Source organism: Macaca thibetana, chromosome 14 (genome assembly GCF_024542745.1).
Source record: "Macaca thibetana thibetana isolate TM-01 chromosome 14, ASM2454274v1, whole genome shotgun sequence".
Taxonomy (NCBI): domain Eukaryota; kingdom Metazoa; phylum Chordata; class Mammalia; order Primates; family Cercopithecidae; genus Macaca; species Macaca thibetana.
The window spans coordinates 30314517-30330466 of record NC_065591.1 but is presented as its reverse complement, the minus strand read 5'-3'; the positions used below and the strand labels follow the sequence as shown (position 1 = coordinate 30330466).

The 15950-nt window shown below is 39.5% G+C and overlaps 2 protein-coding genes across 5 annotated transcripts in view; one reads left to right on the top strand and one right to left on the bottom strand.

Moving 5' to 3' along the window:
• APIP (APAF1 interacting protein) overlaps window positions 1-2154 on the bottom strand; it is a 39601-nt gene extending 37447 nt beyond the window's left edge. For 2 of the 3 annotated variants that reach the window (XM_050758939.1, XM_050758941.1), the window contains exon 1: window positions 2034-2131. In XM_050758939.1, the coding sequence (XP_050614896.1) occupies window positions 2034-2046 (13 nt within the window). In that variant the 5' untranslated portion in view covers window positions 2047-2131. Of the gene's footprint in view, window positions 1-2033 lie in introns of all 3 variants that reach the window. The other variant, XM_050758940.1, reaches the window with a different exon arrangement.
• PDHX (pyruvate dehydrogenase complex component X) overlaps window positions 1-15950 on the top strand; it is a 157991-nt gene that overhangs the window by 82105 nt on the left and 59936 nt on the right. The window contains exon 2 of one of the 2 annotated variants that reach the window (XM_050758938.1): window positions 2435-2609. In XM_050758938.1, coding sequence (XP_050614895.1) covers window positions 2450-2609 — 160 coding nt within the window. In that variant the 5' untranslated portion in view covers window positions 2435-2449. Of the gene's footprint in view, window positions 1-2198; window positions 2610-15950 lie in introns of those variants that run through there. The other variant, XM_050758937.1, reaches the window with a different exon arrangement.

The window sequence follows — 15950 nt, the reverse complement described above, 5'->3', positions numbered from 1 at the left end:
TTTCCCATCTAAGTCATATTGTCATATGTCATACTATGTCATATTGTCATACCATCCTTGTCTCTTTGCTAATTTGTCTCTGCCACTATACAGCATGTTCTAGGGGAGAAGGAACCAGATGCAGCTTGCACTCTTAAATCCACAATGCCTGGCACATAGTAGGCACTCACTAAATATTTGTTGAACTAATCACTTACAGTTGAATGTTCCCCTTCCTTAAGACCAAAGAGACTGTCTCTTTCAATTGCCCATGACCCGCTAAAACTACAATGAAATTTTATGACTTCTTAAAACTTTTCTTATTGCTGTTTTTATGTATTTGTACAAAACCAGACAGACACAAATATCTAGAGGGGCTCATGTGTTTAACTGGATATTCAAATCCAGTGTGAGCAGTGGAAGCTGTGGTAACCTGGCCAGCACCCTCGGTAAAGGCGGTGTTCACTAGCAACCGCAATCCAGATCCCAGGAAAAAATAAGGGCCCGATGTCACCATATGTTCTGAGGTTTTAAAAGAAGCTGAAATGCTTCTGGATTTTGAAATGTTGACTTGGCCGGGCATGGTGGCTTACACCTGTAATCCCAGCACTTTGGGCAGCTAAGGTGGGTGGATCACCTGAGGTAAGGAGTTGGACACCAGCCCGGCCAACATGGTGCAACCCCATCTCTACTAAAAATACAAAAATTAACTGGGCGTGGTGACATGCGCCTGTAATCCCAGCTACTTGGGAGGCTGAGGCAGAAGAATCGCTTGAACCCAGGAGGCAGAAGTTGCAGTGAGCCGAGATCATGCCATTGCACTCCAGCCTGGGCAACAAGAGCAAAACTCCGTGTCGAAAAAAAAGAAACGTTAGCTCAAATTTTTCATGAACATTGAGTTAGGCAAACGAAACATGCCTGTCCATCAAGCTGTCTGTGGGCCATGTTTGGTATGAGAATCCTAGTTTATTCTGGGGTCCCTTAAGGCTCTCTTTGATGCTCACATTACACTAAGATTTACTGATTGAGGGCATGAACACTTCTCCATACACACCTGCCTAGGAACGATCTCCAATTATCTGTCCTATCTCCAAGATCTTCTCTCTCCCATCCAACCTTGCCTATCCACCATTCTATTTTCAGAGTAGTCTTCGCTAATTTGGGGAAGTCACTTATTCAAACAAGACAGCGGTTGACAAATACTTAGCAATGAAATCTCCTGCTAGTTACTACTTTTTAATTAGGATTTTCAACCCTAAGAAAGATATACATGGGAGGAATAAGATAGGGGGAATAAGGGAGCTAATTTTGAGGGGTTTCCCTGCCTCTTAGGTGGGGTTTATCATATTGTGCTGAAACTGCTTATTCGTCTAGTTCTCCAGACCCTGGGCCATTTGTCTTATGTACCGCCATCTCTGAGCGCGGAGAAGGTGCTCCATAAAACTGTTGGTTTGTGTAAATGACCGAAAACTACATGCAGAGTGAGGGTGGATTTCCCTTTGACTTCGGCTTAAGGAAGAATCGTTCCCATGATCATCCCACAATTCATCTAAAGGGAGATAGGCAAGGAGCAACTGTTCAAAGGCAAAGCGCTGGCAGCCGAGGCACAGCTCCGGTTCGGCAAATGTCTCCCGAGTGCCAAAAGTCTCCCCAAACGCCTAACTAGTCAGGGCGCAGAAAAGAAGCTCGGGGAGCGCGGTCTTCGCCCCAGCTCCACTTCGGAGCTTCACGATTCCTTCTCTGGCCTGTCTTCCTGATAAATACCCGCTGAGGTCACCCAAACGCTATTCTCTCTGCGTTATTTGCTTCTTTCCAATGTTTGGCGCCCAGCTCCCGTCGTCGGAGCGCCCCGCCCGGGACCACTGATCGCCTGGGGCCGCAGCCTTGCTTCCCAACGCGAAGGCCGCGGTGCTCCAGGGTCGCAAACTGCCCGGCCCGAAGCCCCGCCCCGCAGCCAAACGCCTGGCCCGCGACCCCGCGCCCAGCTCCCGCCGCCAGGTTCCGCCTGGGCCTCTACTCCTGGGAATAACCGGTACCGGTGACCCCGCCCCTACCTGCGCGCCGCATCTCCGGGAACAACAGTCTCCCTCCCGAGCGTCACAGCCAGACATGGCCTAGACCAGGGACCCACGCGGCCTCCAATCTACGCACCACTTTACTCGCGGCGCTCAGCCTAGGTTGAGGCAGCAAGGCCGCAAATGCAATCAGGCGGCGCTGAGGGCAGCCCGGGGGCGGGGCGAACAGGGTGGGCGGGGTCTGGTAAGGCCCCTCCGGCTGGGCTATCCAGCAGCGCACCTGACTGCCCGGGAGGCGTGGCCAACGTGCTTGGAGGCGGGACTAGGAGGGCTTCAAGTCTGAGAGACCTAAAGGCACCTCGATCGTCTGGGGGTGTGGCCAACCATGTGGGAGGCGGGGCCTTGATGCTGGACATCAGGCTGTGCTGCGGGCAGCCGGTGAGAAGGCCGTGAAGATGGCGGCCTCCTGGAGGCTAGGCTGTGATCCGCGGCTACTGCGTTATCTTGTGGGCTTCCCTGGCTGCCGAAGCATAGGACTGGTGAAGGGGGCTCTTGGGTGGTCTGTAAGCCGCGGAGCTAATTGGAGATGGTTTCACAGCACGCAGTGGCTTCGGGGTGAGTGGCCGGGGCTCGCTCAGCTTCTCTGTGTAGCTGAGTGATGGGCCTGGGACGGGGGCAGTCTTGATTGAGGACCTGCGTCTGGGTGTTGAGGTGCGCGGCCTCCCTATTCCTTTCCCTCTTTCTCTGGGTGGGGTCCGCCGACTCGGCCTAATGCATGCTGTGGAGGGCTTTCTTGGCAGCTGGGAGAATTCGACCCTACCCTAGGCCTCCTGGTTTGTATGACTTTGTGACCTTGCCTTGGAATTTGGGTTATTTGTGAGGCGCGGAGAGGGTTCCTAAACTCTCCTCCCTCAGCCCCGTTTCCAGTCAAGGCTCAGGTTTCTTTAGGGTTGTCAAACGTCTCGGACGAGAAAAAGCTGCCCAAGGTTGCCGAGATTGAAAAGCCACTGTTGGGAGTTCTTACTCATTCTCTAGGCCTCTCTGTTGGGAGGTGTTTTCATTGAGGCCAGTCGAGTTTTACCCCACGCCATGACTCGTGGAAGACTTAAATTTGTAAATTCCTACGGCATCACAGACAAAGGTCCAGGAGAATGTTTCAAGCAAATATTCGCTTGAAAGAGCGAACATTTAGGAGATAAATCATACCAAAAAGTTGATTATAGAAAATTGTCGTTTAGTAATGATATTGATACGGTTAACACAATTCTTGCAGTATTTAACAGTATGCAAAATGGCAGGCTGGGTATTATTTTTCCTTATTTGGGGAGAGGGTTGGAGGGAAGCAGGGATGGAGAATAGGACTGACGTTTTTTAATCTGACGTATTGCCTGCCAGTCATCGTTCCTGGCACTCTACAGAATGAATTTTAATTTAAATAGGTCTAATAGACATTGCCTTCGTATTCTGAGCTACCTGAGGCCCAGAAAAAAAAAAAAAAATCACACAAAGCCATATAGTAAGATGAGTGTATTGGGGTTCCTAAAGATTCCGTAATGGGAACAATTTATTTCAGTTTTTTTGGTGTAATGTTTCATAACATATTCCTTGGAGCAGAGGTGCTTTAACAGTGTGTGCAGAATTCCCTCTCTTCCCTCCTCCAAGTTTGTTGAAATTAAATTTTTTTACAGCTCCTAGAGATTTGGTCTGATCTAGTGTGGGGCTCAGGAATCTGCATTTTACAAATGTTGGATGCGTTCTGATGTTTTATTTTGACATTTAATGGAATGTGCTTTGAGACTCACTGCCTTAGAAAATCATGGAATATTAAAAGTTTAGTATTAGATATAACCTGGGAAGAGTGTTCTTAATCTTGTCTATCAAGCAGATCCTTTTGAAAATCTTTGAAAATGCTGCAGACTCTCTATACAGAGAAGGTACCATAAATGGTTACACACAAAAATGTGCACGTGGTGGCTCATGACTGTAATCCCAGCACTTTGGGAGGCGAGACTGGAAGATTGCTTGAGCCCAGGAGTTGGTGACCAGCCCGGGCAACAAAGTGAGACCCCTGCCTCTACTTGAAAAAAAAAATTAGCCAGGCGTGCTGGCATCCCAGCTACTCCAGGGGCTGAGGCAGGAGGATACCTTGAACCCGGGAGTTAGATGTTTCAGTGAGCTATGATCCTACCATTGCACTTCAGCCTGGGTGACAGAGTGAGACCCTGTCTCAGAAAAAAAAAAAAAAAAAAGTATACATAGGCCCAGTTTAATGCCTTTAGGAACTCACTTAGGCAAGCAATCCTTACCTGCATCCTCATGATGTTTTTTACCTATTGCCCATCCCCTAGACATATACCATGAACAACTTGTCTAACCCAGTTTGAATACCATCTGTCAGGAAGAAGGCACTGCATCTCACAGAAAGCCAAATTAGTTTTCTAGTGCTGCTGCAACAAATTACCACCAATTAGTGGCTTAAAACAACACAAATTCACGTCTCATAGTTCTGGAGGTCTGAAGTCCAAAATGGATCTTCTAGGCTAAAATCAAGGTATTGGTAGGAGCTGCATTCTTTTCTGGAGGCTCGAGACCCCATTCCCTTACGTTTTCCAGATTCTAGAGATTTCTAAGATTCTTTGATTCATGGGCTTCGAAGTCAGCAATGGCTGGTTCAGTCTTTATCACATTACATCACTTTTAATACTCCCCCCCTGCCTTCTGCTACTTACAAGGACCCTTGTGATTACATTGGGCTCATCTGGATGATCCAGAATATTTTCCCCATCTCAAGGTTGAGTAGAAACCTTAATTCCATCTTTAACCTTAATTCCCTCTTGCCATGTAACAGCATATTCATAGGTTCTGGGTATTAGGACGTGAACCTTTTGAGGCATGACATTCTGCATGTGAAGCTGTGGAAAGTATTTGGAAATACTAAGTATTTAGAAACTTTGGACTTTTTTTCTAATACCGAGCCAAAATTTATCCGCTTCTGACTTTCACCTACATACAGATTTTTGTTTTGCCATGCCGAAAACACGTGGCAATCCTTGGACTATTTGTTTTACAAAGTGTGAATTTACGATGGTATTTTTTCTCTGAGCTTGGTAGAAACTGTAGTTTCATAAAACTAAGCAACTGTTTGGATTACTGTAAACTGTGTACATTAAGTACGTTTATTGAACTGTTTCCTCTTTCACACAAATATCCAGGATTTAAAAATTTGTCAGTTAGAACTACCTTTGGAGTTTTGGTTTCCTTAAGAGGTGTTGGCAGCATTTTTATTAGCTATGACATACGCCATTGTCTTAGCACTTCCTAGAATTTCTCATTCACTTCTCACATGACCTAGTAAAGTTGGCATCATCTGCATTTAGTTGGACAAAAACACCAAGACTTAGAGAAATTGAGTCTCCTAAAGACACACAACTATGTTAATGAACTGAAGTGCATGTATGTATTTGTATACATATATTAATTTGCTTAACAAATCTTTAATTTGTATCATTCTCTCAATAGATTTAGTGAGAATGCAGAGACTATCTTTCTCACCACTTATATTATTGAAGAATGGGTGAAGAAATTGGCATCTGTTAGCTGCTAGGCACATGGTAGCCTGCTTGGGAAGTAGTGGCCAGCTGAATCAAACAGATTCTCAGTATTTGCCACATGGCACATTTAATCATACTTAGTTTCTGGACATGCAATCCAAAATTCTATATAGGGCTGATCCTTAAGGTATTTATAGTGTCTTTGGGAATGTAAACAATAAAGGCATGATTTCAGTAGTGTATGCAGTAAGCTCAGAGGGGGTAAGTTTGAGATGATCAGGAAATAATATATAAGGCAGCTTCTTAGAGGAAGAGATGCCAGCCATTACAGGCTGAAGGAACAGCAGAAACCAAGACCCAGAGGCCAGAGTGCTAGTTATATAATTGACACAGCATCTGTAAACAGTTTTTCAACCTACCCTAGACAGTTAACTTCAAACAGTTTAAATTATGGTCCTTTCAGAGTAGGTAGTATGATTTGGTATATAATTGGTAAGATGTTAATTAATAATATTGGTTTTAAGTTGTCTCTGAAGAATAACATGTTGAATTTAAAATAACCTGTGAATAGAAAAATAAATGAGGTTCAATCTTGGTGGCGATTTGCCTAGTATGTAATTATAGGCCTTGCATATTATAGACGTTAAATAAACATACCTAAGGAAGCTAGAAATCCAGGACGTTATAAAAGAACACTAGAGCCTACAGTAGGATTGCAAGTTGGCAGCCAGTGAACTGACCCACATTGTTTTAGCAGAAAAACTTATGGCAAAAGTTTGAAATCAGGAGACTTTACAGACAAATCTAGATGTTTGTTTTCTCTTTAAAATTGAAAGTTAAACCCTATGTGGTGACAATTATCTAACACTGAATAATAATTATTCTTTTTAGGTAGGAAATTGCTTCCTACTTTGTCACTATCCCCCCTACATCTTAGCAAGGCTGAATGTCCCTTGGTATTTGCATCATCTCTAGTTGTCATTTTTTTCTTCTACCCTTATCTCTATGGAAAGCAGAAGACAAAAGACCAAGAAAAATGGGAGAAAGCAGATATTGTGTATTTATGTAAAGGAGGAAAATGCTTATCCATTTAATATGACAATAAAGAATGTCAGAATCTAAAGAAAAAAGCCTTAAGATGCTAGTCCTCTTTTCTCACCTGCCTGTTTTTTGTAGGCATATGAGTTTTTGACAGCAGTGCTATAACAAGGAGAGAGGGAACTTCCTTGATAGAGTTAATGGTATGGTATTTCTGCCAAAACACAGATACTTTTTTAGACCTGGTTCTTATTAAGTGCTGATACCCTGATAACTGATCAGATTGATACTGTCCTTCGAGTTCTCATTTACCTGTGGAAACAAACATGTAGAAAGCTGTAGTAAAAGTAGGATTTATTAAAAGGATAGAACATCACTTATAAAGTGCTGCAGGGCTATGGGGAAACCATAATTATTCCATCTATTTCTTCTAGAGCTCCTATTGTTTGTCTTCTTTCTCTTATTTACTTTGTTTTTCTGTGCAGACTTGTGATTATCAATCTGTTTACTCCTGGCTTTTCTTTCTCAATGTCAGCTTGCCTTGCCTCATTGGTGATTCAGGCCTTTATGCACGATGCTCTGTCAGTTTAATTTAAGTGCCCACCATCATTTCTGTAATCTCCTTCCAAATTCCTTGAATAGAGTAACTGACTGACCCACTGTAGATCAGTTGTGCTATAGGGCACGCAAGGCTGATTCTTTCGAAGGCTACGATTTGGACATTTTCTTTAAGAAAATAGTATACGTTGAGAATGGATGATTGGCATGTCTGTTGCTATGACCACATGACTAGAATAGCTCAGTGGTGCAGTAGTCCTTTATTTTAATTGTTTCTGCGCTAGGTAATGACCAAGCAAAATGTATCATCTAAGCAAAGCAGATCTAGACTACTCAGCTGAGATATTTGCCCATCCAAAGAAAATAGGGCAGGGGTAAATGAGATCTTACTACAGGCAGCAACAGGAGGGACTAAGAAGATTTAGATGATCAGGAAATATTTTGTATATGTTTACTTTGTTTTAAAGCATTTTATTCTGTATATGAAAGCAGCATATTAGAAGTAGCCATCACATACTGAGCTCTCACTATATTTGCATTACTTCTAACTCATAAAAACCCTGCAAAGGTTTGCCATGTTTCATAGGAGAAGAAATAGAGACTCAGAGAGGTTTTAGCATTTTACCCAAGGTTAGTGGATAAGTGGATGACCACTTTGGAACTGTGCACCTGATGACGTCCAGAGGAAGAAAAGAGGATCTTTCTTCTTGGATGTCTTTTTTGCAGAACAAAGAAACATCTTCTGTTACCACAGCAGAATTTTCTTGTATTGACCAGAATTGGGTCGTTTGCCCTTTCTTAAGTTAGTTACTGGCTTGACTTCACTGTGTGAAAAATGGATAAACTTTGGCTAATCAAGGGGATGAGTGTGGAATCACTAACTCTGAGTATGTATGCACAAGAAAAATATATAGCTGAACAAAGTTAAGCTTCTACCAGCAAGAAAGAAATTTGGGGAGTAGGTTTGGGAGTAATAAGTAGCATTTATTGAGAGCTTACTATATACTGTGCACCCTTGTGAGCACTTTACATGAATCAGCTCCATTTAATACTCACAACTAATGCTATACTCTGGTAGATAGTTCAAGTTTCAACCCAGATCTGACACCAATGCCTGTTTCCTTAACCATAGTCTACCTCAGTATCAAGTGATAGCTTGATTATAGATTTCAGCAGAACAGTGTCAGCATGCTGACGTTTTGTTCACATGTGTACATTCTATATGAACATTTTTGCTTTTTTTTTTTAAAAATGAAATCAGACATAGTAATAACTGCATTGTAGACTAGCATTTCTGTGACAGCCTATCATTTTAGTACAATTAAGGACACCAAAATTCTTGAGTACGTATAAGGGTGGCATGACTATTTAAGAGAGAGTATATATTGACTTCTCCTACCTGTAAATTTCTAAGGTGACGTACTCTTAAATATACCTTCTTATTGTTGTCTTGAGCTTAATTTGCCTTTTACAACAAAATGTGTAAGTTCCCAAAGTATCGTGTGTGTGTGTGTGTGTGTGTGTGTGTGTGTTCTTTTGCTAGGCTATAAATGGAATGCTAATTTCTTTTTACTCTTCTCCCAAGATGGCAAAGTAAAGTGAGATTTATGTAGAATTTTAATTTTATAGTTTAATACCAAGAAGGCCAGTATTGCAAGCTGAAATCTCTTCTAAAATGTTTGGTTTATTTCATTCAAAGGAAATGCATTCTACACCATATGCTATCTAAAAATTCTGGCTAACCTCTTTTCTAATGTGCTGTTGGATACTAAGTAAAAGTATAATAATATAGAATCAGCAGATTCTATAAACAAGATGGGGTATATGGTGATTCATTTTTTGGTAGGCAGTACATTTACTATAGCTAGTGATCTGTTTGATACCTTTCCGTTACTGTATAAATCAAGGACTTTATTATATGAAACATTCGTAGGGAAAAATTAGGATCAGCAAATGTCTAATTCAGGAGAGATTGCTTGGGAATCTATTAGCCCTGGTTTTTGGAGGGGAACAAATCTGTTAGAAAACTGATAAAAGCTATACCACTTCTTCAGGAAAGCACATACATACAAAATTTTGTATATAATTCTGAGTCCAGAGGACTCAGATCTCCCTGTAATTTGTCCATAAGTACCACCTAGTCTAAAGCCTATTTCCATAAACATTTTCATCATTTCCTAGCTTTCTGTTTTTTGGATAATAGCCATCCTAATAGATATTAAGTAGTACTAGTACAGATTTTTTTTTTTTTTTCCAGTCTTCATCAGGTAGAATCTCAGCTCTCATAATTCTTTGATTGTCTAATGGCACTTTTATCTACTACTGTCTAGTACTTGTGTATTTATCTTCTCATCTAAATTGTAATCCTTTTGAGGTGAAGAATCTGGTTTGGTCTAGGGCTAGGATAACAAGTGTTCAGTAGGCATTTGTTGAATGCCTACTGAGTTTAATGAGATTTTGGTTTTCAAATATGAAATGTAGTTGGAATAGAGATTAAGAATTAGTGTACTTTAGTCATGAGAACACTGCTGAATTAGGTAGAGGAGAGAGTAAAAAGGGAACCTTCAAGTTTAGGCTGGGAAGGTGAAAGGAACCTGTGAATGCATCTCTCATTACTCCAAGTAGGAACTGTGATATTCTACAATATTGTGACATCTTAACAATATTATAGGATATTGTGATACATCTAGCCAGCTATCTGAATGCCTCCAGCATATACCCTCTTAATTATTTCTATGCTGCCCATCAAAAATAAATAGCTAACATTTTCGAGACTTATTCTCTGCCAAGCCCCATGTGTTACCTTCTTTTTTTTTTTTTTTTTTTTTTTTTTCTTTTTTTTTGAGAAGGAACCTTGCTCTGTCGCCCAGGCTGGAGTGGAGTGCAATGGGGTGATCCCGGCTCACTGCAACCTCTGCCTCCCAGTTTCAGGCCTCCAAGTGCCATCATGCCTGGCTAATTTTTGTATTTTTAGTAAAGATGGGCTTTCACCATGTTGTCCAGGCTGGTCTTGAACTTCTGACCTCATGTGATCCACCTGCCTCAGCCTCCCAAAGTGCTGGGATTACAGGCATGAGCCACTGCTCCCAGCCTACCTTATTTCTTTACAAAAATCTATTTATGGCACCATTTTAGAGAATAGGAAACAGACGTGGATTGAATAAATAACTTGTAGGTGGTAGATCTGAAATTTGAGCCTAGGCAGTTTGATTCCAGTACCTGCTCTCTAAATCACTATGGTATTCTGCTTCTCCCTGAGTTTTTTTAAATTAAATATTTAACTAAATAATAAAATATTTCATGTAGCACAATAGTACATGCCTATAGTTTAAATAGTACTGAAAGGCTTGTAACAGTACAGTGGATCTCTGCCCCGTCTCACCCAACTTTCCCAGTCTGCCTTAGAAGCAACTGGTTTTGTCTTTTAACTTCCTTCTGGCATTTGCCTATCTCCCTGTTTCTATTTTAGACGTTATCTGTGAATGACTGACAGTCAGTGCCACCCTCTGTTTTCCCTCCCCAGTGAAATTGTTTTGTAAGTCTTGGTCAAATATTCACTGTTTACACTAAACAAATATTATTCACAATTGAGGATTGTCCCATATTTCGATTGTTAGCCTTCTTTTTGCTGCAGTTATTGCTGCCTTTTAAATTTTTAATTAGTTTTTCTCTGTGATAATTTCTAATTTATCTAACACTACGTAATAACTTCTCCACACAGTTTTCTGTAATGTCAGCCACATCAGATACTTTCTCACTTAACTTATTTTTGCAGTTTTTATATATCCCCAGTTGTGTACATTGAACTTCAAGCTCTCTTTTTGCCCTCTGCAGAGAAAACAAGCTTCAGTCTTCTGTTGAATGAGGGTAGGTTCTGTTGAATGAGTTGTTACCTACCACTGGATTAAGAGAGGGGATCCAGGTATCTAGCTACTTTTCAAACAGCAGCCACCCAAATCCTCCCTGGCTTAGGATACGGCTTTCTAGGGTCTCTTTAGCTGATTATTATTTATCTATTTACTTTTCTGCTTCCAAAATTATGTGCCATTATTCCTTCTTTTCTCTCTGTCCTTGTGAGTTCTGTTTAAAAATAACAGAAACAAACAGCACATTTTTAAACTTGGTGTTAGGTAAGTTTGAAAGAGGAAGTAAGATTGGATAAATTTATTGTAGACATATATCAAAATATAGGTTATCAGAAATAAAAGAAATAAAAAGCCCTTATAGTAATATTCACTAGCTAGAGATGACTACTGTTGCCATTTTAGAGTATTTCATTTCATTCTTTGTGTGTGTACAAGCGGGGCAGGTAGAAATTGGATGATATCATCTACAGGTTTGAGCATCTCTAATCTGAAAATCTGACATCCAAAGCTTTTTGAGCACTGACCTGATGCTCAGAGGTGATGCTTAAAGGAAATGTTCATTGGAGCATTTGGGATTTTGGACTTTGAGATTAGGGATGCTCAACGAGTAAGAATAATGCAGATATTCCAAAATCGGAAAAAATCTGAAATTAAGAACTCTTATAGTCCCAAGCATTTCTGATAAGGCATACTCAACCTATATATTGCTTATGGGTTATCTTTTTTATGTTTGTTAGCATGTCAAGACCTGTAAGTGCTGTTTTCATACAAACTGTTGTGCATTCATTTTCGATTGTGGTCCATTGACATTTTCAGTCTATTTTTACTCCAGTACCACACCAGAGTAACTCTTTGAACAAAGAAGACTTATATGACAAACGCTCATTTAAAATAAAAAATAATGTAACTGCCTTTATTCCAAGTGTTACTATGTGCCTAGTGCTGATTTTTAAATTACTTTTACTTTATTCTGCTTTATTTCATCCAGCCTGCAGATGGCAGAATTGTTTTATTTGAACAGCAATTTTGAAGGCTCCGTTTTATTTAGTGTGTTCTGACATTGGAATGAGAAACGATTAAATGAACAGTCTCTCTCCCTATTAGCGAAGAAGCAAATTAATGTTAGAGACAGGGAGCCACACTGAGAAAGTACTGGGTAATTTACTTTTTCATTTGGTCTATCTTCATTTCATGATTTTTGCATGCTTGGATTATAAATGAACTAGAGCCTATAAATGAACTGGAGCATGATGTTTAAGCTGTACCATATGTAAACTGCTGAATACCCTTACTTACTTTAGTCAGAGTAATGGAGCTTAAATCTGCTTCATATTAACCATAAAACAGTTTGTTCTGCATTTGTATTTTAAGAGTTTGCGTGTATGAAATTTTTTTTTTAATCTGGAGACCTTTTAGTGTTCATATATAGATCATCAATTTAAAGCTTTGATATAATTGAGTTTACTGTGAAGTATGAGCGTTTTGTTCTTAGGATAAAAGAAATACTTAGGGAACAAGAAACTAGAATTAGGTTAGTGTACCATATTTGAAATTGAAGTCAGAATTATGCTATAGAAAAATTGGAACAGCCTATTTGAAGAAATATAGGAATTGCTTAGAGGGATTACTGTAAAATTCAGTGATTGCTAAATTGCTCATGTAGCAGAAATGGCAGGGAAAACAGCAATATGCTAAGCAAAAAATTGTAACTGATTGTGTCGTTCTGTTGATGTAAAAAAAAAGTAAAATAGTTCTCATGAGTCATGAGACTTTACTTTTAAAATCAGCACGTTTAAATATAAACTACTGGACCACATACATTACAATAGTCATTTTAAAATTTTAAAAAATGTTTTGTAACTGCTATAGAAGGGTAGGTTTCACAAACCAATTCGGTATAATTTGTTAGCTTTATAAGAAGGAGCAGAATACTAAAGTGACTACAAAAGTGTTAAATTTTAACTAAATTTTGAGTATTTTGTGAGTACTAATTGAAAAACCTGTATAATGAGTGCAGCAAACTACTTACCTGTAATTGTGGGAAACTAATATTAGTAGGAAACATAATTGGTGCATATCTTAAGGCCGCCTTAATTTGACAAGAGAATGGTAGAATGTACAGCTTACTGGAATGAGGAGGGAGTCTGCATATAATTTCAAATGCAAATTAATTAATATTAGATAAAGGATAAAATTCCATTCCAAGGAGTCTAGAAAAGTCCACACTATCTTAGTAGAGCTGACAGCAGCCATAAAGGGCAGATATTAATTATGTCCAGTCCTGTCACTTCAAGCTGATATTATGATTGTGTAATTACTTTCTTATCAGAAAAATACATCTGGAAAAGATATCATGTAGTGTTCTAATCAAAAGAGGGTATACTAGAAAGAAATATGTACTTTTATTAACATATTAATGCTTATGAAATGATTTTTCTAGCATGAAAGCCTGAGGATAGATTAGTTAGAATCACCACAAAATATACTGCACATTTAGCTCTCTGTAATAAGTGAGTATAATCTATCAAGAGATAGTATTGAATAATGGAAATGTCCAAAATATTTTTCTTTGGTTTTTGTCACCTTCATTTCAGAGTAAAGATAATGATCTACTACAGAATTGTTATATTATCATAATTCAGATAAATAATTTCAGTTCATTTCATGAAGGGTGACTAAGGAACGATTATGTTCTTTTTATTTTTAAAATATGAAAAATTTTGAGGTTCTTGGTTTGGTAACTTGAAAAATAATACTTAATAAATGCAGAGGCTTCATAATATAGTCCTTAATGTCAAGAGTAATGGAAATGTGAAGATCTCTTAGGTGAGAGATTATAATAGGAGATAGAATCATAAAATAAATATGAATTGTGTCATGACAGTTGGAACCAAAGCATACAAATATTGGAGAGAGACTTTAAGAGAATTAAGTTAGTATTTGTCATAAATTGGAATCTGGCTATAGTATCATTGAGGTCCATTTAGTTGCTTCTTTGAAATGGAACTCTTTGATATATAAATGTAATATGTATATATTTATGAAATATTCTGTTCATAATGCCTGGCTTCAGCTTTTTGATAAGAACACATTGGGACCTTTTTTTTTTTTTTTTAAGCTTTTGTTTTCAAAAAGAGGCTGGCCTCTTACCATGGTGCTATTTAAAAGGTAGGAGTTTTTTTGTCCACCCCCCACTCCTTTTTTTTTTTTTTTTTTCCCAAAACAAGTGCATTTGTTATTCTGAGCTTAAAAAAATAATGCTGAGGCTCAGGCTGACAGTACATTCTTTAAGCAACTGTTTATGATTTCTTTATCAAGCCATGTAAAAAATGAAAAAGGCAGTAAGACACACCACATAGTGTAGAGGATTAGAAAGCTCATTCTATTATCTCCAAATGCATTTAATGTGTTAAGCTTTATGCAGATTTGAAGAATTCTTGCAATTAAGTGTAGGATTGTTATGGTTTGGATTTGGAGATGCATCACTAATGTTATAATCTTGCCTGTGTGTGAGAGTGTGTGTGTGTATGTGTGTTTTCCCTAAGTGCACTTCCCTAATTTTAGTTCACTCAAGAATTTAGTTCTCCAGCGTTTTATAGACAAAACATTATGGTTGTACTTAGTAGTTTGCATTATTTTTTACCTATTTAATATTTTAATGTGCCTATTTTAGTTCACAAGGACTTATTTTACTAAGTAAAAAATGCAGAGATTTTTTAAAGCTACCTTCTAGTTATAATTAGCATTTCAACTAGAGGTAGCTTGGGAATTAAGTGAAACTGTTGCAGCTACGGTTATTGAGAGTCATGGTGGACTGGAGTTGGATGGCCTTTGTTCTTCAGTGTCTTCAAAATAACCATCTTTCATAATTAGGAGTTAGGAAACTCATTGTGGCTATTTTTCCTCCTGTTTTTCAATATATAATGCACTTAGAGATAACCTGTTTTCGTGTGCATTTGAAATATTCATTGTCAATAGTAAAGATGGTTTTTTTTTTTTTTGACATGGAGTGTCGCTCTGTCGCCCAGGCTGGAGTGCAGTGGCAGGATCTCGGCTCACTGTAAGCTCCACCTCCCGGGTTCACGCCGTTCTCCCGCCTCAGCCTCCCAAGTAGCTGGGACTACAGGCACCCGCCACCACGCCCGGCTAATTTTTTGTATTTTTGGTAGAGACGGAGTTTCACTGTGTTAGGCAGGATGGTCTCGATCTCCTGACCTCGTAATCCACCCGCCTCAGCCTCCCAAAGTGCTGGGATTACAGGCGTGAGCCACCGCGCCTGGCCTGTAAAGATGGTTTTTTGTTTTGTTTTTTTTGTTTTGTTTTTCTCAGGCAGAGTCTTGCTCTGTTGCCCATGCTGGAGTGCCGTGATCTTGACTCACTGCAGCCGTCTCCCGGATTCGAGTGATTCTCATGCCTCAGCCCCCCAAATAACTGGGATTACAGGCATGTGCCACCACACCTGGCTAATTTTTAAATTTTAATAGAGTGGGGTTTCACCACGTTGGCCAGGCTGGTCTCAAACTTCTGGCCTCAAATCTGCCCACCTCGGCAAAAGTGGTTTTTTAATACAAGAATTCTGCACGTTCAAGGTGGGGAAAAGGTTTACAAGGATATTTAATTAGACATATATGAAGAATGCTCACGTGGATCTGATATGTCTGGTTTGCTATATTTGGATTTCTGAGTGAATATAAGCTGTCAATAACCATTAATTAATTGATGATCCATGTTTGTAAGGAACATTGAGATGTTAAGTCAGCACAACTTTGAGAGTTAAGCATGCAGATTCGCATGCTGTAATCAGTCTAGATTGTGGTTTTCTCTTTGATGAAATGGGCATGTTTGACTTGAACTTTGGTTTGGGCTGTGTCATTGTTGGGGCACTAGGAGTGATAGTTCTACTTTTCCAACCTTCTTAGAATTTGGTGCCAGTGGAGAGAGAG